This window comes from Epinephelus lanceolatus, chromosome 15 (genome assembly GCF_041903045.1).
Source record: "Epinephelus lanceolatus isolate andai-2023 chromosome 15, ASM4190304v1, whole genome shotgun sequence".
NCBI lineage: Eukaryota > Metazoa > Chordata > Actinopteri > Perciformes > Serranidae > Epinephelus > Epinephelus lanceolatus.
In genome coordinates this window covers 11,885,936-11,910,922 of record NC_135748.1, presented here as the reverse complement: position 1 = coordinate 11,910,922, position 24,987 = coordinate 11,885,936, and the positions used below count along the sequence as shown (strand labels likewise).

Sequence of the window (24,987 nt, the reverse complement as noted above, 5' to 3'; positions counted from 1 at the left end):
ACTGCACTTAATATACTGAATATTTACACTATACTTAATCTCAGAACCCTATAGTATACATTGTAATCTGTAACTGCATTTAAATCAATACATAAAGAACATTTAGTGTCAAAACTCTTTAGGACAAAGAGACAGACAGAGGGAATAAAAGAAAAAAACGTAGAGAGGATTCAAACTCGTAACTAACTGAAACTTGAATGAAAAGACCAAAATAAGAGGGAGCTGTTACTGCAGTAAACACCACTTTTTGTATTTGCTCACCACTGCCGTGAGTCCAGGTTCTTCAGCTCTCTCAGCAACTTCTCATTCTTCCTCAACAAATGAAAGTTACTCCTGTAAGACACAGATGCATGCACAGGTTAGGGATGATCATCTGAAGCAAGGGTCAAACCTGCCCCTCTACCTTTATCTGGCTACCACCAACATCTCCTTTAATTGGCTGGTTGCTTGTTTTTGTCACAGTTTCCGAGCACAAAAACAATGAATCCCGTGCTAACTAATAAGACATTAAGCACAGCTGACAGGAGTTCTAGTGAGAAAGACCAGAAAAGCTCTAGACTGACAGAAAGAAAAACAGAAAAATACAAATAAGATGTCACTCATAGCCACATACAAGGAGGCGACTTTTAAGCTCTCTCAACATTTTAATTTAAAAGTAGCCTTGTTTGTAAATTCTCAAAAACATCAATTCCCAATCATATGGGTTGATTTGTACTAAGGAACATGTTCTAAGGAACTAAGGAACATGTTCTTATGCCAGACGACAGTGAAGAGATTTCAGTCACGTAATTGTGAAGTTGCCTCCATCAGGATAAGGATAAGATATTTTGAAACCTTCAGCATGATAAATGTTAAATCTGCCCTCTACACAGCTACTAATAAACTCTTACTGATAATAAATGTGTCTGACTTGTAAACTCAGTAAAGTAAAGCCAGCTAGATGCCTGGTAAAAATTATATTAAAACAACTTTGCCGAGTCCACCATTTGTCAGATGTAATTTACTAATTTTTATATTTAAAAGAGATAGAAAACATCTAAAAGGGAGAATTTTATAGATCACATGACTGTGGCGATTACTGTAGGGAGAGGTTTTCACTTTAAAGAGGTGTGTGTGTGTTTAGGAGTAATTCCCTATCTAATCCAAACTGAACATGCCTCAGATACACAGTAGATCATGTCCGTGTACGTTTATCAGTATATTATGCTGTTTTGGTGTTAGCAAAAATCACTACAATTCACTGATGACTCATTTAATTTTTAACAACTATAACTACAGGTTAGCTCAAAGGGAAACCAGTATTTTAGCTCTTCTGCAGTGGGTATGTATAAGGTACTTATCCATAGTCAATGTATTACCTACAGCGGGTGGCGGTGAACATAACCCCATTTTGTAAGAAGCCGGCACGAGTGCCAGCACTGTAAGCAATGTACTGCTGTGGATGGGGGCAGCAGCAAAACATATTGTATGTATACTTGTGCCTCAACCCGCAAAATAAAGACTACTGCATATAATTACTACATTGCTGTAAATCAGCAACAGTATCTCATGCTGACCGCAGCTAGAGTCATCCTCACGTTCAGGCTCCACATAGAAAAGAACAGGACCCTATTCTTTAATCAAAACAAAAGCCTTTTATACCAACTAACAAGTCCGGGGACCGTTCAAAATGTCCCAGCCACCAACCTCTGCACCGCTGATATAAAACCAAGACTTGAGCAGTGAGGCTTGGAGTGAATTGATAATGACACGTCATTCTTTTCACTCTTAGAGAGAGAGAGAGAAAAAAAGAGTGAAAGAGCGGGAGATAAAGAGAGAGAGAGAGAGACAGCAATTTGCTCTTTATTAAACTGATACTTGGTAATGGCCTCATTCTCTGCTCTCAAAGACTCCATTTACACCCTGGATTATAGGGAAAAGCATAAAAGGGGACACACACACATGCACGAGCGCACACGGGTGACTGTCAGTATCTTAAAGTCCCATATGAATACCTGAAGAGACATAAGGGGACAATAACAGATGATTAGACATCTCTTCTTATTTTTCTCATCTGTCTATAGTCTTTCCCCCCAACAACCGAGTTTCTTTGGCCTTCTTATTTTTTCATTCTCTTCTGTATTCACTCACTTATTTTGGTTCCATTTCTTTTTTTTTTGTTTCTGATTTTCACTCTTCATCTACATGTGTCTTACTCATCCCCTTTTCTGATTTACCACTTCTCTCACCATCATTCTCTTCTTCAACCACTGCCTTTTATTCTAACTCCAAATGGGTTGAGTTTGATCAATAGGGTACTATACTCATTATCACACACACACACACACACACACACACACACACACAGAGTGTGTTAAGAAGTCTATTGTGCAGGCTGAATGCAGACAGTGTAATTCCCTGGATGAAGTATAAAGAGTGATGAGTGTCCATTAGCTGGCCAGACACATTTAAAGTGATACCTTGACATTGTGTATTTTAGCCTGGAGTCATTGAGAAGATGAAATGCTGTGCCGTGTGAGTGAGAAACATGGTGTCTAATTAACACAAAATACGTTTTTGAATGTGAATGTTTTGTCTTATTTGCATTCAACAGACTTCGGGTTTGTTCCAGGGTTGTTGTCATGCGTGTGTGGGAACACACTTATTACAGCACCCTGAAAAACAGCCTCTTGGTAAAAAGCTTCTTTTTTATTCCTCATTAGGAGTACGTGTGCCATTTCACTTTTACTATTGTTGGTCTAATAATAGTTACAGATTTTTGTGCAATATGCAAGCAGTGGAGTCTCTTAAAATAAAGCAGATTCTTATCTCTGTAAAAGTAAACTGATAAGTAAAAAAAGGCCAGATTTTGAATGTCCTCACAAAGATAAAGAACAAATATCTGAACTTGGTTGGACCATCATTGTCCTGGGTTTTTCCTGGCTCAGAATGGACCTTTGGTTAACGGTACACAATGGCTGCTATTTTTATTCTCAATTCTTATCATTTTGGCGTTGATGATTTTCATTTAGTGCTGGCTAGAGCTGGGTTGATTTCCGTTTTTTGCTGGTCTGGTCTGGTGTACGAGCTTAAAGGTAGGATCTGGAGGATTTTCAAACAAAACAAAATATAGACACACAGTACAGGCCAAAAGTTTGGACACACCTTCTCATTCAATGCGTTTTCTTTATTTTCATGACTATTTACATTGTAGATTCTCACTGAAGTCATCAAAACTTTGAATGAACACATGTGGAGTTATGTACTTAACAAAAAAAGGTGAAATAACTGAAAACATGTTTTATATTCTAGTTTCTTCAAAATAGCCACCCTTTGCTCTGATTACTGCTTTGCACACTCTTGGCATTCTCTCCATGAGCTTCAAGAGGTAGTCACCTGAAATGGTTTCCACTTCACAGGTGTGCCTTATCAGGGTTAATTAGTGGAATTTCTTGCTTTATCAATGGGGTTGGGACCATCAGTTGTGTTGTGCAGAAGTCAGGTTAATACACAGCCGACAGCCCTATTGGACAACTGTTAAAATTCATATTATGGCAAGAACCAATCAGCTAACTAAAGAAAAACGAGTGGCCATCATTACTTTAAGAAATGAAGGTCAGTCAGTCCGGAAAATTGCAAAAACTTTAAATGTGTCCCCAAGTGCAGTCGCAAAAACCATCAAGCGCTACAACGAAACTGGCACACATGAGGACCGACCCAGGAAAGGAAGACCAAGAGTCACCTCTGCTTCTGAGGATAAGTTCATCCGAGTCACCAGCCTCAGAAATCGCAAGTTAACAGCAGCTCAGATCAGAGACCAGATGAATGCCACACAGAGTTCTAGCAGCAGACCCATCTCTAGAACAACTGTTAAGAGGAGACTGCGCCAATCAGGCCTTCATGGTCAAATAGCTGCTAGGAAACCACTGCTAAGGAGAGGCAACAAGCAGAAGAGATTTGTTTGGGCCAAGAAACACAAGGAATGGACATTAGACCAGTGGAAATCTGTGCTTTGGTCTGATGAGTCCAAATTTGAGATCTTTGGTTCCAACCGCCGTGTCTTTGTGAGACGCAGAAAAGGTGAACGGATGGATTCCACATGCCTGGTTCCCACTGTGAAGCATGGAGGAGGAGGTGTGAAGGTGTGGGGGTGTTTTGCTGGTGACACTGTTGGGGATTTATTCAATATTGAAGGCACACTGAACCAGCATGGCTACCACAGCATCCTGCAGCGACATGCCATCCCATCCGGTTTGCGTTTAGTTGGACGATCATTTATTTTTCAACAGGACAATGACCCCAAACACACCTCCAGGCTGTGTAAGGGCTATTTGACCAAGAAGGAGAGTGATGGAGTGCTGCGGCAGATGACCTGGCCTCCACAGTCACCGGACCTGAACCCAATCGAGATGGTTTGGGGTGAGCTGGACCGCAGAGTGAAGGCAAAGGGGCCAACAAGTGCTAAACACCTCTGGGAACTCCTTCAAGACTGTTGGAAAACCATTTCAGGTGACTACCTCTTGAAGCTCATGGAGAGAATGCCAAGAGTGTGCAAAGCAGTAATCAGAGCAAAGGGTGGCTATTTTGAAGAAACTAGAATATAAAACATGTTTTCAGTTATTTCACCTTTTTTTGTTAAGTACATAACTCCACATGTGTTCATTCATAGTTTTGATGCCTTCAGTGAGAATCTACAATGTAAATAGTCATGAAAATAAAGGAAACGCATTGAATGAGAAGGTGTGTCCAAACTTTTGGCCTGTACTGTATACAAATGAAATCCTGCTTAATCATCACCCATGGGCTTCTACTCGTGTGCTGGTGACTCTGTTTGCAGAGCTCCTGCCCTTTAACTGTATTTTGATGTTTTTGTGAGCTCAGACCGCTTCTGTGCGGAGATTTCCCCAGCCAATGAGAGAGCGCAGGTGCCGTGCCCGAGCGTGTCCGAGCGTGCACCAGCGCGAACCTTGCCTGAATCTCTTCTGTGAAGCCTTCTTCAGTACCTCCGGGCTCCGTACACCCGGGAGAAATGGTGGATACAGACGTACCCACGAAGGAAAGGAAATTAAATGTGAGTGAGGCAAAACGCCGAGCCGATAAAGCACGGGCCAAAACTCTGTGAATATCGGGGTGGCTTTCACCCGCTTTTGAACATTGAAGGAGAGGCTCGGGATGTACAGCGACGCGGAGTTGGCCTGCTTTCTGTTGGACAGGTAAATCCCAAATACAGGCCGGTTAGCTTGCTAATTTATCAGCTTTTCCATTACAACAACTGTAATTCCTACGTAGTTTGTTGTGGAAGCTAATTCCGACTATCAACCGATGCAAATAACTTTACGTTTAGCTAATATATGGCTTGATGTAGTGTGAGGATTGAGCTTTGAATCATTTTGTGTAACACCCAACTGCCGGGAGGGGTAGGGGCAGCGCGCAGTTGAGCCTGATAGGAGGGGCCAAATTTGAATGTGTGTTTACAAACAGCAACTGGAAAATTCTCCAGACCCTACCTTTAAATCAGTTTAATTTAATGTAAACGCACTGCAGTCTGTTGACTGGTCAATAGCGGACGGTCACTGCGCTCAGGGCTGAGTTTTGGCTGGTTTTGAAGCTTATGCAACCCCTTTTCATACTGTGACAAGTTTTTCATACATGATCAAACTATAACTATAAAATGAAAGGATGTTTTGCTGCCTCTCGCAACAGCTGTAGTCTGAGAAAAAAAACAACAATTCACTGGGACAGCTGTCGGCAACTTTTAAGGTGGAATATTTACTTGTAATGTTACTTGATGCATGAGTTGATGACGTGAATCCACAAACACACCCTTAATTTCAATATGACAACTTTGACCATTACATTAGTTTTTTTCTCTCTCTTGGATGACATACACTTTTAGTAATGAGTGGATCTTCAGGCATTTAAATATACATATATATATATATATATATACATATATACATATATATATATATATATATATATATATATATATACATATATATATATATATATATATATATATATATATATATATATATACATATATACATATATATATATATATATATATATATATATATATATAAATTTTGACCGGATTATGTGAATGACTTATATTTTAATCTTCCCTTGGAGAAAAAAAGAGCATTGTTCCTGTGAGCGCCAGCAACATCAAATCCCTGCACTTGCTTAAGAGGGAATAAATGCACAATTCTGTTATTTTTAAATATCCCATCAAGAAAGACTGCAGCCTATTCTATTTTGTTGTGAAAAAGTCAGCATGCAACCTCGTCCTGTAGATGATATATGAGGTATAGTGTTTGGTGGAAACGGGGCTATGGACTTGTTGACTCAGCTACAGTTGGAAACTTTGTGTCATTTTTGCTGAAACTGTCACTATATTCTGAAGGAAGTACATCAGACAGGAAGTTTGTGAAAAAAATCATGTCCCTCCTCCACTCCCTACTGCATTTGAAGGCATTTGTTAGAATCTCTAAATTCTTATCTGCTAGAGTCTCTGAAGCAGCCTTCAATCATGATACCGATCGTGAACTGCTGTACAACTTTCAAACAAGGCAGCACTGATCAAAAATGAATCAAGATTCTGTTACTGTATTGCCTATTTCTCACCTCAAATGTTTTCAGAAACATATTTTAGTGTACAGTTTAGCTGTAAAATGAGAAAGTTTGTGACCGGCCGCCATGTTGGAAATAGTCAATCGAAGTACCAAATACCAGCCACCAGTCAGACCAACTTTCTCATTTTATGGTTAGACAGTACACTAAAATATGTTTCTGAAAACATCTGAGTTGAGAAATAGGCAATGCACTAACAGAATCCTGAGTCATATGTGATCACCGTTTGTTACTGTTTTTCAAAAATATATACACATATGTATGTCTGTGTGTGGTCTCACCTCTTCTCCCAGGAGTTGAGTCCCAGTATGTTGATCAGTAGTCTGCAGTAGTAGAACGCTGACTGTGGTGTCTCGGTCTCTGGTTCAGTCTGCTGCACTGCCCTCATGTTCAGCTCCTCGCCTCTCTGAAACATTCAACAATTTACTTACAGGCAAAAGAATAAGTGATAAAACAATTAATTATGATTGAAATTAAACGGTAAGGGAAATGGCGTGACAGCCATGACCCAGAAAAAGGCTCTCATTAAGTGGCTCTTTTTAAGTGATGTTGGTTACATTAAATCAAAACATTTTTCATGCCAAAATTAACTTAACCATATCAAATTATGATTGGAACAGACAAACCAACAGCAGAAAGAAGCAGTTTTTTGTGATAATTTCCTAAATATTATAATAATGAGACCCTTGACTGCATAAAAGCTTGTGATTTATCTTTTACTTGGCAAAACCTGATATTTTTGCAAAGCAGTACTGGTCAGATTATACAGTGGCTAGTGTGTAGCATTTGAGTATCTGCTTCATCAAGTTATGCTGGGAGCTACAGATTCAAGAGATTGAAAGATTCAAAACGCAAAACTCGTTTAACTCATATGAATTTGGACACCACGTACATGAAGGACGAACTCTCTTTCAGCAGCACTCTGCTTCAGGATGGCATTGATCACATCATTCTCCTGCTTTTCTGAAACACATGCTGGAGGAGGGGCTGGGATGTTGAGCGGCATGCCTGAGGGGACCAATAAGGAGACAAAGTTAGCTGTGCTGTTGTAGGAAATTGTGTTTCTCTTTAGAGCTTAAGGACAACAGTTAGACTGATGTGTAACAGGACCTTGATTAGTCAGTATCCACATTTGATTTAATGCAGGCATGCAGTTCCTCTTTTTTACAGAAAAAAATTGAGGGATGTCAGTCTAGAAAATGTTAAATGACACGGCCTCAATGAGCGGCTGACCAACTGAGAAGGATATCATTATTCTGGCTTTTAATGGATGCTTTGTTGAGTTAGAAATGTACATAATGCTCTAATTTAAAATCATTATCAGATGCAGTATCACCAAAAACTATTAGCAGCTTCATTTCAACCATATTGATATTGGCATTCAAAAAGACATAACAAATCTCATTCATGTACACAGCTGTTCAAAAGTTTTGAATCACCTGCCACAAAGGCTCAATTGTGTACAGTCAGATGGCTGAGAGGACTACTTTATATTTTTGAATGGTCTTTGATGCTTTTAGGTTGGAAAAAGTCCTCTTTACAAATAGATGCTGTTTTGTATGAAGGGTTTGCAAAAAACAGAAATGGAGAACAAAAGGCGGCACAATGGTTCAACCAGGCTGACAACTGAAAGGGCAAAAAGAGACAAAGATGCAGCATTTTTATTTTTTATTTACACTGTGGTCATCTATTGTAGCAAGATGCACATATTTGTGCCTATTTTTCTTTTTTCTATCCAAATACGGTATCATAATGCACATATTTTTAAATTACTTTTTTAAAAAATATTTTCTATTTTTCTCAAAGTTTTTCTATGAGTATGTATAAGAGCAACTGTAAGGTATCCCAATTTCCTAACCTCTGAGCAACACGTGTGCTGAAATGATACAAATATGTATGTTCTGTTGTAAGAGTGGAAAATTTATGTACTTCACAGCCTTGAAAGATGTACTACTGTATTCTGTCCTGTTTTTTTCCCCATGTGCTGATGTTAATGTCTTCTTGTGTTTTTTTACATTTATGTGTGGATCCTAGGAAAAGTAGTTGATGTATCTGCATCGACTAATGAGGATCCTAATAAATGCAAATATTGATACTTTATTTGGTGTCTGAATCATACTGTTTTTATCGCTGTTCAAATAGTGATCGTTGAAGGAAAGAAGAAAAACAGTAAACTAACAGCTGATTCCAAACTTTTGAACGGCAGTATGCACTAATTTTTTTCACAAACTGTACTGTAGATTCAATAACCATTATGACAGCTCAGAACATAAATATAGTAGGTACTCAGCATGTGTGTGAGTGTGAGCGTGTGTACCTGCTCTCTGTAGACACTCAGGACTCGAGTATCCCAGGTACTGCAGCATTTCATCCAGTGCATCGTCTCCCTCCCTCAGTGCATCCCATGCTGGCACTGCCTCCCGACACACACGCTTAGCCAATGGCGGAGCTAGAAGCTGCTCCAAGCCTGACTCCCCTCGATCCCCCTCCCCATCCATCCTATGCTCAATCCTCTCCTCTTCCTGCTCCTCCTCTTGCCCCTCTTCTTCAGCTCCTCTTCGATCTACAATCCCCTCCTCAGTGACTTTCCTCTCCTCTCCTTCATCCTCCCCCTCTTCCTGAAACCCTTGCCTTTCACCCTCCATCCCTCTCCCCCCCTCATCTTCCTCAATCTCCTCCTGCCCCTCCTCTGCACTATCTTCTCTCTTCACTCCCAGCTTTTTCGTTGGACCTCCTGGTGGAGTGTGTAAATGAAGATTCCCACTATGAGGTGATTGTGTGTGTGACAAAAATGTGTGTGTTGGGCTGTTTGGGGAACATGGTGGAGGCCCGTAGAGAACAGCAGAGTCCCAGGAGTGTTTTCCAGCTACATCTCGGATGATGACACGCACACAAGCGGGAGCAGAGGACAAACCAGCTGTCATTCCCCCTCCGGGTACACCAGATTCTGATCGGATCTGAGAAAGAAGCAGACGACAGTTGTTAAACACTAAATGTACCAAATATGAAAGAAATCATGCTGATGGTGAGTTACAGCATCTTTTACACAATCCACATCTCAACTGCCTGAAAGCAAAACTCAGACCTTCTTAGAAAAAATATATTTACTTATTTGCTTCCTTTCAGCTACAACTTCTCCTCTGCAGCTGGTCGCACTTTTACAAGGAAAATAAAGAAATGATAATCTATTTCACTTCATCCACATGCTTCAAGAAAAAGTAACTGTGCCTAGCATTAAATAAATCAATATATTCAAAAGTTACACTTCAAAGCATCATAAGCTCCTGTGTTATGTTTTTATCAACCTGAGCTATACTTAATAATAACTCTGCATTATAACATGCTTACATACCTATACAAACATATAAACATGCCATGCCAGTAATAAGTAAGTAAGATTTATTTTTAAAGCATCTTTAAAATCAGAGTAACAGCTACACATAAAATACGATACGGTGAAAAACAATAACAATGCTCAACCAGAGGGAAGTAAACAAAATATGAAAAGAACAACATAAAACCATTGATTTAATAAGTTAGGCAGCCTACAAAGTTTAACAAAGGCTTTTAAAATGTAGCACCGAATAAGCTGATCTGATACTATTTTGGAGTTGCTTCCACAGTGGTGGAGCTAAAACACTGACCACATGATCCTCCTGTCTTTGGCCTGGACTGTCAACTCTTTAATAATAATTAAATAATAATTTATTTTTTTTTAAATTTAATAATAACTATCACATGGTTAAGATAACTACAAACTAGTTTCTCTTAGGTTTGAGCACAGTCAGTGTCAGTCATGATGACAAACGGTTATAAAGCGGTCTAAGGCCAGTCCAGATGTACATGGGTAACTTTTTCAACATAGCTTTTTTTATGCGTTTTGGCCTTTTGTCCACACACAAAGTGGACAGTGTGTAAAAGATCCAGGGTGAATACATTCAGAAACTGTTCTGAAACTCTGTTTCTAGTGTTGACTTTGCTGCCTTGTTCCATCAGAGTGTGCACCATTATCTCCTTTGTGAGGCGTAACAAATGAGGCGCATTTCGTGCCATGATAGATGTGGTTGCTAACATGACTTAAGATGTTTGCATGTAAATATGCCATTACTCTTTCACTATACTGAGGGACAGAGGGGTCAGAATGTGCTTCACAGATCACATATCTTCTCCCCCTTTTTTGTAAGACAATGAAGCCAGGTGCCTTTCTAGTAATGGCTTTTTTTCAAGCTCTTTTTCCCTTTTACATGTTTGACCATCATTGCTTTAGGATTAGGGTTATATTGCTGCCTGTCATTTTGGCATGGACAGACATTTTTTCTTTAAAACAGTGCATGTGGACAGATTTTTTTTTTCTTTTTGAGAACATGAGGAGGAAAAACCCTGTTTCCAAAGAAAACAAAAAAGTACATAGGGACTAGTCCTAAAAGTCACGTAGTGTAATCTTGGTTTTAGTTTAAAAACATAAAAAGTGTCGAATTTTGTCGGGGCAACTTTCATTCAGTAAAGGTTACCTGATATACGGAGAGCAGTGTGGAGCCATTCAGAACCAGAAACTGTAGGTTTGGTGAATGGAAAAGCTCTGGTCCCAGATCTGCACTCTCACAGAATGGGTTGTCTTGGTTCTCACACACCTAGAAAACATGGGCCATAATTATAGTGTTGCTCTAGCAAAATGCAAAGATCGAAAAAAAAAAAGAAAAAGCATTGAAAATGTTTTACGATTGGTGTTCCCAAGTAATCATGGCAGTGAACCATACTGCCATAACAACCACTACACACACACACACACACACAGTAACAGTACCTGACTAGACAGAGTAGCAGGCCCTCCAGACATTGGATAATGTCCTAGATGGTTGACCAAGTGTGTGATAACTGTTCTTGCTGCAATGGAAACCAGACCCTGCTGAATACGGCTACGAACTGCAGAGAGAGGAGGAAAACAACAACAGGGGACATAAATTACTTACAAATATTCAGTTAAAAACAATGCATGTAGGGCACCAGATATTAAAGGGATAGCTCGGATGAGATAATTATCTACAGTCAGTGTGTTACATACAGTAGATGGCTGTCTGCGTGCTCCCTGTTTACAGAAAGAGATGGGACTAGCTCCCCAGAAACTCAGCAATGCATTACTGTGGATTAAGGTTAGAAGTAAAACCTATTTTAGCCACTTAAAAAAGGCCTACCAAAAAAATAATATCAGTCTAAGTGGATGTTATATTCAGTATATTTTCACTGCTTTACCTTGTTGTCAGACAGCCATTTTCTTTTGTATTGCTACGCATAAATGATGTGTTCAAACGTCTGTAGAAACTGGAGGCAGCAGAAGCTAACTGTGAACTGTACATGCACAGAGAGTTACTGCTGCCATGAGTGTGATTTAGTTACAACACAACCTCAAGATCTTTCTGAATTAGACGATGTCAGCACTTCAGACTTTACTGATTGTTTGGCAAGCTGTTTCCTTTATTTGTTGGTATTTAACATCATTTTTCATGATGGTTGTGTACAGCTGTGCTCTTCAGCAAGTGTCTCTCACTCATTTGGTGGTGGTTTGACATAATCCTCGAGGGAAATGTAAACAATGAGTTGTCTCAGTCTAGCAGGTGGAGTGATGGTGTCTATAGTCACAGGTGACCTGCAGCATTATGCAGTGCATAAGGGATGTCAGACAGCACGGCAAAGCGGTGAGAATATTCTAAATATAGTGTCCACTTTGACTGATATAGATTATTTTTTTTGGTAGGGCTTTTTTATGGGGCTTAAAATATGTTTTGCTGCCAACCCTAACCCAAAGCAATACATTGCTGAGCTTCTAAGGTGCTTGTCATGTCTGTTTCTGCAAACAGGGAGCACGCAGACCAACATCAACTGTATGTAATACACTGACTGTGGATAAATATCTCATACAGCCACACTTAAACAACCCAAACTATTTCTTTAAGGGTTTACAATCCATTTCTGGATTACATTGTTTAACAGGCTTAAAGGCAACCGACTTGATAATTAGGTTCCAAGTTACCACAAAACTTTAGGAATTACAGTAAAACTAGGAGGAGGTGCAAACCCACATTCAGCTTGTACATAGTTTACCCCATGCTGAGCAGAAGCCAATGCCATCACACACACTGTGCTGCCAGCAGATCCTGGCTAATCAACATCATTACACACACACTGTGAAGCACACACACTTTTCAACAGCTCCATATTGACAGGGCTGTGTGTAGAGTACAGATATGTATTGACCAGACATTAGACTCCCTAAACCTCAGGAGAGCTCAGGAAGAGGAAGAACAAAAGAAAAGGAAAGAAAAAAAAGAAAAGACAAATGAACATGGAAGACTGGTAAAAAAAATATGATACAAGTAAAAAGAATCCTAGCAGAGAGCACTGTTTAAAGCACAATAGAAGGAAGGAAGTGAAGCAGTGAAGATGAGAGAATACAAAAAAAAAGGAAGAAAGAAAAGAAGAGAAGCATGGTCTATCATGGTGCTCCAGTCATTAGACTAGACACTGTGTCCTCGTGGATCACAGCAGGGGACAATACACACTCTCACACGGATGCAGACAGGTGCACTCGCATACATACACACACACACCAAACTTTTTCCATCTCCAGTGATTGGCAGTGGTCTGGTGGACGGCTCTGGGTCATTTTGTCCAAGATTTTGTGTGTTTGTGTGAGTGCACCACTTCACATGCAAAGAAGAATTACAGACTAGATGTAGATATCTACTGGGTGCGGTCTTGTATGTGAACAGCAAATATATATTCACATGATCAGATTTGTGTCTATATCTTGAAAATCAGTTAAGATACTAAATGATGGTTACAACGATGAGCCTAAAGGTTATGTACAGTGGAGTGTCCCTGCTGTAAGATAAAATACCTTCAGTGACAGGCTGTAGTTTGCTGGAGCGTTCCGAGTCTGGGCTGTGCAGCGGTTCTGGTTCTCGGAGGCTCTCTAATGGCAGGAATGGGTCGTAGTCTGGACTCAACAGGTCCGACAGTTGCAGCGGGTAATACTTGGGACTGTTGAAAGACTGGGCTCCATACACACAACCATGTAATACCTGGACAGTTTTAAAAGAAAAGGGATTTCAGATTGAATTCCATTCATTTGTAGCCCATGTTCACCTTTAATGCATGGGCGACTGACATCTACTGTAGGTAAAACACTGACTATAGATAAATACCTCCTACAATCAGACTTAAAAAAATTGAACTATCCCTTTAAGGGCTATGTCATGATAAACACATGTGCACACCTTATAAATACAGCTGAGCAGAGTCTTGGTTGGCTGCTCCTTCTCTGGAGGGCTTCGGGTTTGAACAGGTTGAAGAAGAGTCTTTGGAGGCAGAGCCATCACCCAGTCCAACAGACACAACAAGAGGGACACTACCAGCTGCAACGCACACAGGTATACACAGGTGTAAGGGTTACTGAGCAAAATGAGTAACATAGCGAGGAAGCGTGAAAGATTTTGTGTGTGCGCATGTTACCCTTTTATCCAGTTCATGAGGAGAAGACTCAGTAGTAGGCAGCAAGTGTGTGATGGTGGCGATTAAAATCTAAGAAGAATAAAATCAGACAAAATTGTTTGCTCTGTTAAACATTTTTTTTTACAGCTACTACTAGTTAAAAATTAGAGATATACAAAGAAAATTAAAGCCAGTAAGAAGAAAATATGACATTACATTTGCAAATTAAACAACATTTCAGAAAACCGCAGTACAGTTGTAGGAATGAGAGCATCTTAGCTGATGTCTCACCAGAAAATCTACCCACCAAGAAGCAGCAAAAAATCTGAGATTTCTCAATGGGAATTTGAAAAACTGATATGGTGTATTTAAACAAATGTCTTTATGATTTAATCCATCAGCAAGTGTGGACATGCTGATAGTGACTTGATGAATAGCAAATGAAACCTGTCAGAGGTGCACAGTAAATTATGTCTCACTTCGACGATCTTCTTCGGAGTGTCTGGGGGGAATTTCTGAAGATGATCCACATGACTGATCAGGAGGTGAAGGATGTCCGACGCCACCAGTGCTACATTCTTATTGGGGTACTGGAACACACAGTTATTTTGTTAATTCACAGGTTCAGTGTGTACAGCAATATGTCACCTAAATACTATAAACAAACATTCCTAAAAATTTAAAGAAGTCAGATATTATCCAACAGATATTCTAATGTGAGATGCATCTATCTTTTTACTCCTGAATTAGGAAATCCAATACACTAGGGCGGATTATTCCCATGAATTTTTGCACATGATCTGTAATTACTTCAGCAAATCTGTGATATTCCAATGACTGATGTGACAACGAATGTATGCTTGACACTCATGTCTGTAATGATCTGACAAAAAGAGGCACATTTGAGCTAATTTTACCCACATCATGATACTATGAGCTTCTTGGATTGTTATCTACATGTCTCATATAAAGTAATTACAATAATGCACAGTGCATCTGTGTCCGTAAATAAGCTTTGTCATTAATTTTTTTAACATATGAATTGTAATATTCTGAATATGTATATGTATATATTTTAAGAAAATACAATAAAATACAGGTCAATTTGTGGAGAGAGAGAATTCATGGATCAGTTGGGCTCTGATGAGGATCACCACCGCTAAACTAAAAGAGCTTCTAGATAGGAGGAGAGGCTGTAAGTGGGATGAGGAGGACAACAGGGAGAAGTGCTCTGCATGGAAATATGACAATCCCTAAAGCTTTGTGTATGTGTTTGTGTGTGGTTGTGTGTGCACATCACAGGGCCCATGTCTGAGGCTACTGGCTGCTGGTATGAAGGCAAGAGATGCAAGTGGACAAGATGTGTGTGTATATATGTGTGATACTGTAGTGTGTGTGGGTAAGACACAGCTTGCAGCATTCCCCCTGGATTAGTCTCCTATCTGAAGGAGGACCAAACATATTGACTGTCCAGGGTTTGCTCCCAGCAGTAAGTGAATGCAAGTGTGTGTGTGTGTGTGTGTGTGTTGCTGTAATGTCTTAGCAGGCCATTGGCTGCCGATACACAAGCTAGGGATTCCAAGGTGGAAAAGGTATGTGTATGTGTGTGTGTGTGTGTGTGTGTGTGTGTGTGTGTGTCCATCTAGAGCCACTTGGCTATAGATGAGACAGTAAATGTTGGACAGTATTATTCTGATCCACAGGCCTCCCAGACTCGTGGCCTGAAACAGACAATACCAACTGAGCAATTTCACCAGCACTAACAATCATCTCCAACAATGTTTTCCATCACACTTTGGCTCCTTGCAGCCCGCCATGTCAGGGTAACCATGCAACACATACAAATTCAGAGCCAAAGTTTGGTTCTCATTGTGTGATAACAGACTCCACATAAATATGCAGAGAGAATTGTCAATCACATTAAACAGTTGCTGTGAAAATGTCCAAACATGCCGAATTTACTACTATAAATCTACATTACTATATATTAAATGTGTTTATTATTCAATAAGCTCATATTATTATAGTTAATCAAATTATATGGCTTATTAGATTGATGCTGTGTTTTTTTTAAACTAAAGTAGGTTTACTCAAACATCCAGACAGAAGACGAACAGATGCTTAGACACCACAATGTTGTGTAGATCAGTGTAACGGCGGCCAATCAGCAGCCTGTTTGATGCAGATTCATTGCTTTGGTCTGATCACACTGGATCACAGTCAGAGTGAGAGAGTGTACAATGGTCAGCAGGGAAAAAGTTTGAGGACAGGCAAAGGCCAAAGGCTGTATGAGATCATCTTATTTAGCTGGGCTGAAATCAGAGTCATATTTCAATGACCAATTAAAACATCCAGTGCTTTGTAAAGCAGCACAGAGTTGTGACAGAGTTGTGACTGACCTTCAGAGTAACACAGATGACATTGAGAGCATCTTTAATCTGTGGATGTTGAGTCCCGTGAGCCAACTCCTCGCACAGCCAGATACCCAGACTACACAGAGCCACACACCTACCAAAACAAATACAGAATGAACACATGCTGCTGTTACACATGTATAGAAGCACACACTTTACACATGAACACACAAACGAACAGAAAATAAAAACATAGTGGAAACAGCATTGATATTGTGAACAAGAACTAAATATGTTCATCAACAACCATTTTTTCTATGACCAAGATGACACTAAAAAGAGATGGCAACAACAACATCACACCCATCTGTGATATTATCAGCATGCAACATTGTTGATGAAAGAAGGAGATACTAAAATGTTGTTTCAAACATCAAAATCTGTCTTTATTTCTGCTGACAAAAAAGGGAGGCAAAAATTGAAGACAGTTCTTTTCAATGCAGCAGCGTTCTGAATCATTCAACCTGTGTTTCATCAGATAATGACAAGATAAAATCTCCTGTAAAATAAATTTGACTAAAATGACTAAAACTAAAATAATACAATTTCCTTTGACTAAGGTTAAACTACAATGCCTGGACTTTTATTTCAGTAAAATGTGACTAAAAAAACATGAGGTTGTCTAAGTATGCTAAAAATTCACAAGGAAATTTGACACAGAACTCACAGTAAGAATAAATAAAAGGTAGCTGGCAAAATTAATACTTATTGGCTAGCAGTGAACACAAATAGGTGTGATCAGACATCCTGCTGTTACACTGACATGACCTACAGGTAATTAACTAATTGCTAATGCAGATTAATTAATTAACTCTTTAAGTATCATGTTGCACCTGTGCAAATCTGAAGTTATGAGTACATACACTATGAATAATTTTAAAATACAATGATTTCTTAATCTTTATTTTGTCTAGGACCATGTTTGCAAATGTGGTTGGACATACTATTAGAAACACCCTTTAATATAACACTGTTCAATACGTTATCACCAAAATGTGTTGACCTACCTAGCAGGAGCAGAGGGTTCGTCCCTGGCAGAGGTCAGGATGGTTTTGATAATGTGCTCCTACAATACAAAGTGTACAGACAAACACAGTTAATTTGCCAAACAAATAAACAAGGCATTGAGTCATGCTTTGTGTAAACAGCTACATACTTCCAAGTGTGTATAATAAAGAACACTGATTGTTTTCACACGGTTAGAAAACTGATTCATTGGATTATATGATGAGGTGTTAATATATATCACACACATCAAATATGGACACGCAGGCATAGTACAGACTTATCCACACAGACCCAGACACCTTCACATCTTCACTGGTCCCGTCCCTCTGGTCAGTGTTAATGACCGCTTAGTGATTCAAAACAAGTTTCTGTCTCGTAAGAAACCGGTGAGCGGAGCCGAGGTGCTGCCGCGCATGGCATTAACTGTTTACACAGCAACAACAACAATAACAACATTACTCCCATAGCTCTGGGCTGTTACAAGAATAACTAATGAGACATTAACCTATTAGTTTGGTTTTGAGACCCCCTATGGACAGCAGACATGTGCGTTACAAGGTCTCAACTGACCTGGATTACACACAAAGTAAACATAGGTTTGTTTAAGTGTTTGACCCAATGCTCTGGTGAATGTCAGTTTTAATGTACGCAGACATGTTTTGACTCAGCGAGAGCCGTGTGACTGTGACAGAGATGACAGTTTTATGGTACAGTCTAAGTCTTCTTAACACTGAAAACACTAATAGGAATATTAAAGTCATGACCATGCAACTGTCCTCTTAGATATATTTGTTTTTTCTGTTTGTCTAAAAACTATTTTGCATTACTCCTCTCTTCTCCCTGCTCTACTGGGATCTTCTATCACAAAGAATAATTATACTGCTCAAACGCAGAAGCATAATGACTTGTCTCAGCCCGTCAAACCCAAACTACTATTGCTTCCACCTACCTTGACATCAGGGAATTTGGTAAGCACCACGTCGGCTGTGGTGGGATGGAGGGCTGGAAGCTCCTCATACAAGTTGGGAAAACACACCAGAGATCCCAGCAGGATCTGGGCCTCCACTCTTGGAGCCTAGAAGGGAGGGAAAGAGACAAAGTGAGGAAATGCAACTGAAATGAAAAAAGTTGTTCCAACTTGCACTGTGCAGGTGTGACACAATGAATGCAAACAACACTGCGCACGAGTGTGTTTCTTTATTTCTTACATTGAGTGATGAGCAGGCCGTGACTCTGGAAGCTGCAATAATGAAGTCTATGATCAACATGGTGGCTCCAGGTAGACCGATACTGAAGAACCTGGGACTGCAGTGTTTTATGATGGTGTTCACAATGTCCTGTAGGAACCAAAATTCTGTTATACACTCCCATAGCTATAGCAGTCACAGCTAGAGCACATTTGAGAAAAGCCCATATTCCATCCTTTTATCAGAAACAGTACAAACTTTAAAAAATGAAAACTGCTTTACAGTAAAGGTATACTATGCAGGAGTTATCAGCTACTGATTGTAAACAGTATTGCTAGCAAAAGTGAAAGCCGATTTGCGTTCAGCCCTGTGTCTGGGCTTTTCATATCTTCCTTTCAACACTTGCCAAAAACCACACACTGTACCTGGTCTTGGTGCAGTAGTCCTTGGTGCATGATGTTGTAGAAGTGTGTGAGAAAGTCTGTGTTTGGGGAAACGTCTTGCCGTCTCTTCATGATCCTGCAGATCAGTTTGTAGGCATGAAGCTTCCCCTGCTTGTAACGCTCTGTCAGCTTGGTGGCCTGGAGGAAAACATGTACATATATATATATATATATATATATATATATATATACACGTGAGAATAAACATACAAATGCAAGCAATTTAAGGCAATGACTGGCCTATTTATGGAGGCATCCCCATCTCTGTGTGTGGTTACTTTTTATTTAGCAAAGAAATTTATTTTCATTTTCATTTTCTTAGAGGAATCAATCAAAACATTAACATGATACCATTAGCTACAAGTGAAAAACAGATGGTTCTTATTCTCCTGTGTAACTAAATCTCAATGTAATAATTATCAGAGGTCCTATAGTGATCCCTCAGTCATGCCTACCTTAAAGAGCCAGGGGGTGAGGATTCTAAGGGGTGGGATCAGGACAGGGGGAGGAGGAGATGACTGGTTGTCCAGAGAAATGCCCAGATTATCTCTTATCTAAAAAGAAAAGTGTCATTTTTATACACATACCCTCAAATCTTTACAGAAAGTGTCTCATAGTTAGTAAGGTAGTAATTGTGTGTGTTGGTACACACCTTGGCCAGGTTTTGCCACAGTTCGCACAGATAGTCGAAGACCTGCGCATGGATCTCTGGGTCTTTGATGCTATTGACATCCCCCAGGATACCCAGCATCCTCCGCCACATTACCGTGGCAACATCTGCATGCCATCCAGTTAGAGAGCCACCCGCCATGACACTGCAGTCCTCGCTGGGGAACTCACTAGTTTCTAGAATCAATCAATGAATCATTTAGTAACTCTTATCTCTCATTCACAGCGGAGGGAAAAAAAACGCACAAAGGTACATGTTTATTACCCAGGTCATCTGGTGTCTGCAGCACAGAGTTGTGGAGCTTCTGGTCCAGCTGTAGGTGTGTGTGTGGGTGGGAGTGTGTGTGATCGGGGTGCTCTGCTGTCAGTGTGGCAGGGGAGGGCGTCTGGGAGCGAGAGCCACCGAGGGAATGCATGGGAGATGCACTCTCTGAACCTGGACAAAGAGGGGAAAAAAAAAAAAGACATTTGAAAAACTTAACTGCTGCGTTTTTTCATAGAGTGGTTGGGAAGAAAAAATTCTTTGCTAGATCACAGGGTTCAGGAGTTATCAGCTGAAGTATAAAGCTGCTTGTTTACATAACATAATGTAGTCTTGTCACATGCTAAGAAAAGAGCTCAAAACCTATCCACTAAATCAGAGTTTTCTAAGATGGTATATGAGATGTATATCACACCTGTAAGGGGGCTGATGAAGAGGAAAAGTAATTAATACTAACATGTATGGGCTGTTTACTGAACAGCACATATAACAAAAGGGCCATTAAAAAATGATGTGGATAAAATACAAATTAGCATCCAATTATATTCACTATGCTGACATTAATATGTATATCTATGAGGTATGTTATGATATATTTAGGCTGTTCTGTTGGTACAGGCGCTTACATAATACTACAATATTATAGCAATGTATAGGTATGATATTATAATTGTATTCTTTTACTTTATTGTATTTAAGTTGTAAAATTTTATTCTATTTTATCTATTATTTAATTATTACAAATATTATGTATTTTTGACCCCCTCCTATCAATTTTATTTGTCTTTATTTATTATTTTATTAATATTTCAATTGTTATTATATTTTTTAGTGTTATAGCTTTTAAATCCATTTGTTTTTTATTTATTTTTATTCTTGTTCTGTCTTTTTCATCATACACAACATAATTTGCCCAGTTCTTTGAATGTGGATTTACTACTATCACTGATATGTTATAAATCTATTTTATTACATATTCATCATACTTATCACCTCACGTGTATTAGTCTCAAAATGTTAAATTTGTCTTTTTTGTTGTTTTTGCATTTATGGTGTTCACTTTTTCTGTCTCATTTTCAGCTTGTCAGTCATCTGTGAATCACTTTAAACTGCACTAACCTGTATGAAAGGTGCTGTGCAAATAAACTGGATTGATTGATGTTATCTTATTTAGATCTGCTGAAATAATACAGTAGCCAGAGAGCTCTTCATGTGAAGTGTGTACCAGTAACAGTGACAGTGTGGCTGAGGCTGCTGGTCTCCGAGTCGATGTGAAGTGTTGTCAAACTGGCTACTTCATGTTCATCGCAGGCCACACCCCCTCCCAAACTGTCCTGGTCCAGTGAGCTGCCTCGACCTCCTCCCCCAGATCCAACTCCTCCTCCACAAGCTTCTGTACTGAAAGTAAAATCTATGAAAGAAATGTTGACCATTATACATTTGTTTAGGGCTTATATACTTTTCAGTATATTTATAGTATAGTATATTTTCAAAGTTTCCAAATCAAGTCAGTTCACAATTATCTATTTATATCCAACAACAGCAACTTACAAGCATCATGTCTTTTCATTTTGAAAAGAGAAAGCATATGAGACAAATGCAAATTGTGGTGATCTTTATATAAAAATGTGTCACAAATTCTGTAGCACTGTCTCAGTTTCTGTTCCTTACTATCAAATTTGCAGGTGGAGTACTGAAAGGCATTAAAGGAGTCCGACTGGCTGTCTGAGCTGATGACATCAGAACCGCTGGCACTTGCAGGTGACGTCCATTCAGATGGAACCCCTGGATCATCAATGGGACGGAGATCATCTGTGGGTCGTGATCCAGGACTCTGACCAGCCTCCAGGAGCTCCGGCAGGTCCCTGGGAACTTCCAGACTTCCAGGGCTGCTGCCACGACGACCCTGTGTGTCGAGAAGAAAACAGGGTTTAAATGTAATTTCAGCGGGGGCAGCGCTGGGCATCTGTAATTCACACAGAGGCCCGTGTTCAATCATTTGCAGTGACTGCCCAACTCTAGCTCTTTTCTGACATGGAAAATTTGATCTTTAAATCCGTGTGCCTCTGTGCATGGGCGTTGTACTCACGGCTGTTCCTTTTGCCCTCAGCCTCTCCTGGATAAACTCATCCATGAGGTCAGAGAAGTTTGGGTTTGTGCTTCCTACGTCACTGGAGACTGGACGAGCCTTCTGGACCACCTCCTCTTTATTGGCTAGAGGCAGATATATGATAATAGTCAAATACAGAGTTCCCACGTACACACACACAAACGCGAAAATGATGGAAAAAGGGATGAAGATTCACAGGTGGACACACAGACAGGTGAGATGAACAAAAACACATGATAGACAGAGAGAGATCTGTACCTCCACAAACAGCTCAAAGACACAAAACTGTGTAATAACTTTTAGAAGTTTGTAAAATAATTACATAATAAAGTTTGACTTGCTGACTATGTCTATTTAAGTAAATAATTTGTATTCATCTGTTAATATTAATTTTGCCTGTTTCAGCGGTCAGAGACTGACAGAGTATCTAAAATATTGCTGCTGATACTTAAGTGTTCAAACATTATATAAAGGTGTTACAATATGCATACAACAAAATGGAACTTCTCTTGGAATTGTAAGAGCCGTCCTGATGTGTATGTACTGTTGGCTCTGACGTTAGCAAAAGGTTGGCTGTTAAACAAAAGCCACAACACAGCAGGCAAACCCACCAAAAAAGCAATGCAGGAGTTAATTCACACCATGCACAGAGAGCGAGAGAGAGATTATCACCTTGTTAGGTCCAAACAGGCAGCATGTCAGAGGCCTACACTGGTGCAGTTATGTTACTATGAGTTATGTTACTGTTAGCTTGGTAGTAATGACAGCAGTCGATGTGAGTTTGTTAACTCGGAGAGCAAAGAGCATCGACCAATAACAAATCAGATGAGACTGAATATGCTGCCTATATTAATTCCTGAACCTGTGGCTGATGGGACTGACAGAGCCTGGCTATGTCTGCAGCCCAATACCAGGACTTTGATCAATGAAGCTTACTGAACAAAGAATGTAGATCTTTACGTTGCTGCCACCTAGCTGATGAAAATTTCACCTTGCTGCACATTTTTCCGTCAAGATTTGAGACCAGTTGTGTTTAAACTGCAACGCCCTGCAAGTGCAATTTTACATCTTTTTGGGCAGGACATTGTCTGTACCTAGATGTGGTCAGATGTGCAACAAGTTGAAACTTTCAAACCACAGAGGTCAGTGCAAAAATCTGTCATTTTAGCTGCGTATTAGAAGAATTAGCATCTTACTGTGGTGATCATACGAAGGTAACTCAAGTTAGCAGCGAACCAATTTACAAACTTAACTAACACAGCCAAAAATATAATTTTAGTTCAACTGTTCTCATGCATTAACCATACAACACAATTTTACATCATCACTTACAATTCGTTATATAGATACCTCTTCTAGCCTGAAGGTTGGATACCATGACAACAAGTGTGTCTACAGGTGGACTGTTTCACTGTTATGGTTATTTGCCATGACATCACCACCAGCAATAATAATATGTTGGTCTAAAAATGGGATCCAAATGATTTTTTAATCAACTTGCTTTGCAGATCTGTGCACTGAATATCTGCATGTTCTGCATGTGCTCAGCCCATCAAGATGAGCCTATTTCTGTGTAATTATTGCCGTCAACATGGACATGCATATTTTCAATGCTATGATCTGTTGGCCAATGATAAGGTGTAACCATCAGCATCATTGTGTTTAACTATTTCAACACACAGCGAGGCAGGCAACCAGACAGTCATGGCACATAATATCTGGTTTTAGTCTGCATGGAGTACCAGATGATTGGGGTTGTCTTAATTCACCGTAATTGTAAATATACAAAAGAGAGGTTGCTGTCAATATTGTTAATCCAAGGAAGAATGTTATTTTAAAAGATAAGTATCATGTTAAAATAATTTGGGCCCCTACTGAATTATCATATGTGGCAAATTCCACATATTTGGCATAAAAAGACAAACCAAACTTACATATAAACAGTTTTTAGGTGCCATTTGGCACAAGTTGCAAGCAACACACCTAAACAAAAGAGAAAAATAAAAAAAAAATGTGGCTGCGCAACAGTATTTCCACATCAAGACAGATTCAGCTGTTGAATCACCAATCACTCCCATCAAACATCTGAACCTCGAGACAAAATAATTTAAACCCTTCTGCAGCCTGCTGCCCTGAGAATCAGAATGAATAGAAATACGGTATTTGTACTGCTGATTCAAATGTGCAGTTATCATATTTGATATCAATTTTTTGGCAGCGTGCAAGGCAAATAACCATTCCAGATCGCTGATTTGAAAGTGCATACCATTTCTTATCCATTCAAATTCTATGTGTATACCCCCTATTCTCACGTAAGGTCTTATGCTGCATTCTAGTGGTGTGAGAATGAACTACAGCGATATGTTTAACATAACTACTGTTTGCTCTTCTAGAATAATTAACATGATTGATTTACACACACATATATATATATATATATATATATATATATATATATATATTGTAAACTGAACTTTGATATCTACAAATGTAAATCTAAATGTAACAAAACTTTGATGGAAAACGCCAGAAAACATTTGGGGGCTTTCTGTGAGGTATTATATAGTTTTCTTTTTATCTGTACTTTGATCTTTTCTACAGGCAGTTGTGTTTTTTGTGGACTGTTGTTTCCTCTTGTGCAGCTGAAGAGGGGCTGAAGTCCAGGGAGGAGGCGAAGGAGGCACAAGGAGGCCGCATGCAACATCGAGGAAAGGGAGGAGGATGTGGAGAAGAGGGGAAAGAGGAGAGGAGGTTAAAGTCCCAAAGCCCTTAGAAGGAAGAGAAAGGGAGG

At 39.5% G+C, this 24,987-nt stretch overlaps 1 protein-coding gene across 7 annotated transcripts in view; it reads right to left on the bottom strand.

The window, feature by feature from the left end:
* ralgapa1 (Ral GTPase activating protein catalytic subunit alpha 1) overlaps window positions 1-24,987 on the bottom strand; it is a 76,872-nt gene that overhangs the window by 32,886 nt on the left and 18,999 nt on the right. For all 7 annotated transcript variants that reach the window (XM_078174909.1, XM_078174912.1, XM_033643180.2 and 4 more), the window contains 21 exons: window positions 22,176-22,300; window positions 21,758-21,992; window positions 21,312-21,497; window positions 20,090-20,260; window positions 19,808-20,001; window positions 19,611-19,709; window positions 19,138-19,293; window positions 18,734-18,862; window positions 18,475-18,600; window positions 17,525-17,583; window positions 16,503-16,611; window positions 14,583-14,693; window positions 14,125-14,193; window positions 13,890-14,027; window positions 13,511-13,694; window positions 11,420-11,538; window positions 11,127-11,246; window positions 8,933-9,572; window positions 7,508-7,623; window positions 6,897-7,021; window positions 262-333 (listed from right to left, as the gene is read on the bottom strand). In XM_078174909.1, coding sequence (XP_078031035.1) covers window positions 262-333; window positions 6,897-7,021; window positions 7,508-7,623; window positions 8,933-9,572; window positions 11,127-11,246; window positions 11,420-11,538; window positions 13,511-13,694; window positions 13,890-14,027; window positions 14,125-14,193; window positions 14,583-14,693; window positions 16,503-16,611; window positions 17,525-17,583; window positions 18,475-18,600; window positions 18,734-18,862; window positions 19,138-19,293; window positions 19,611-19,709; window positions 19,808-20,001; window positions 20,090-20,260; window positions 21,312-21,497; window positions 21,758-21,992; window positions 22,176-22,300 — 3,283 coding nt within the window. The remainder of the gene's footprint in view (window positions 1-261; window positions 334-6,896; window positions 7,022-7,507; window positions 7,624-8,932; window positions 9,573-11,126; window positions 11,247-11,419; window positions 11,539-13,510; window positions 13,695-13,889; window positions 14,028-14,124; window positions 14,194-14,582; window positions 14,694-16,502; window positions 16,612-17,524; window positions 17,584-18,474; window positions 18,601-18,733; window positions 18,863-19,137; window positions 19,294-19,610; window positions 19,710-19,807; window positions 20,002-20,089; window positions 20,261-21,311; window positions 21,498-21,757; window positions 21,993-22,175; window positions 22,301-24,987) is intronic.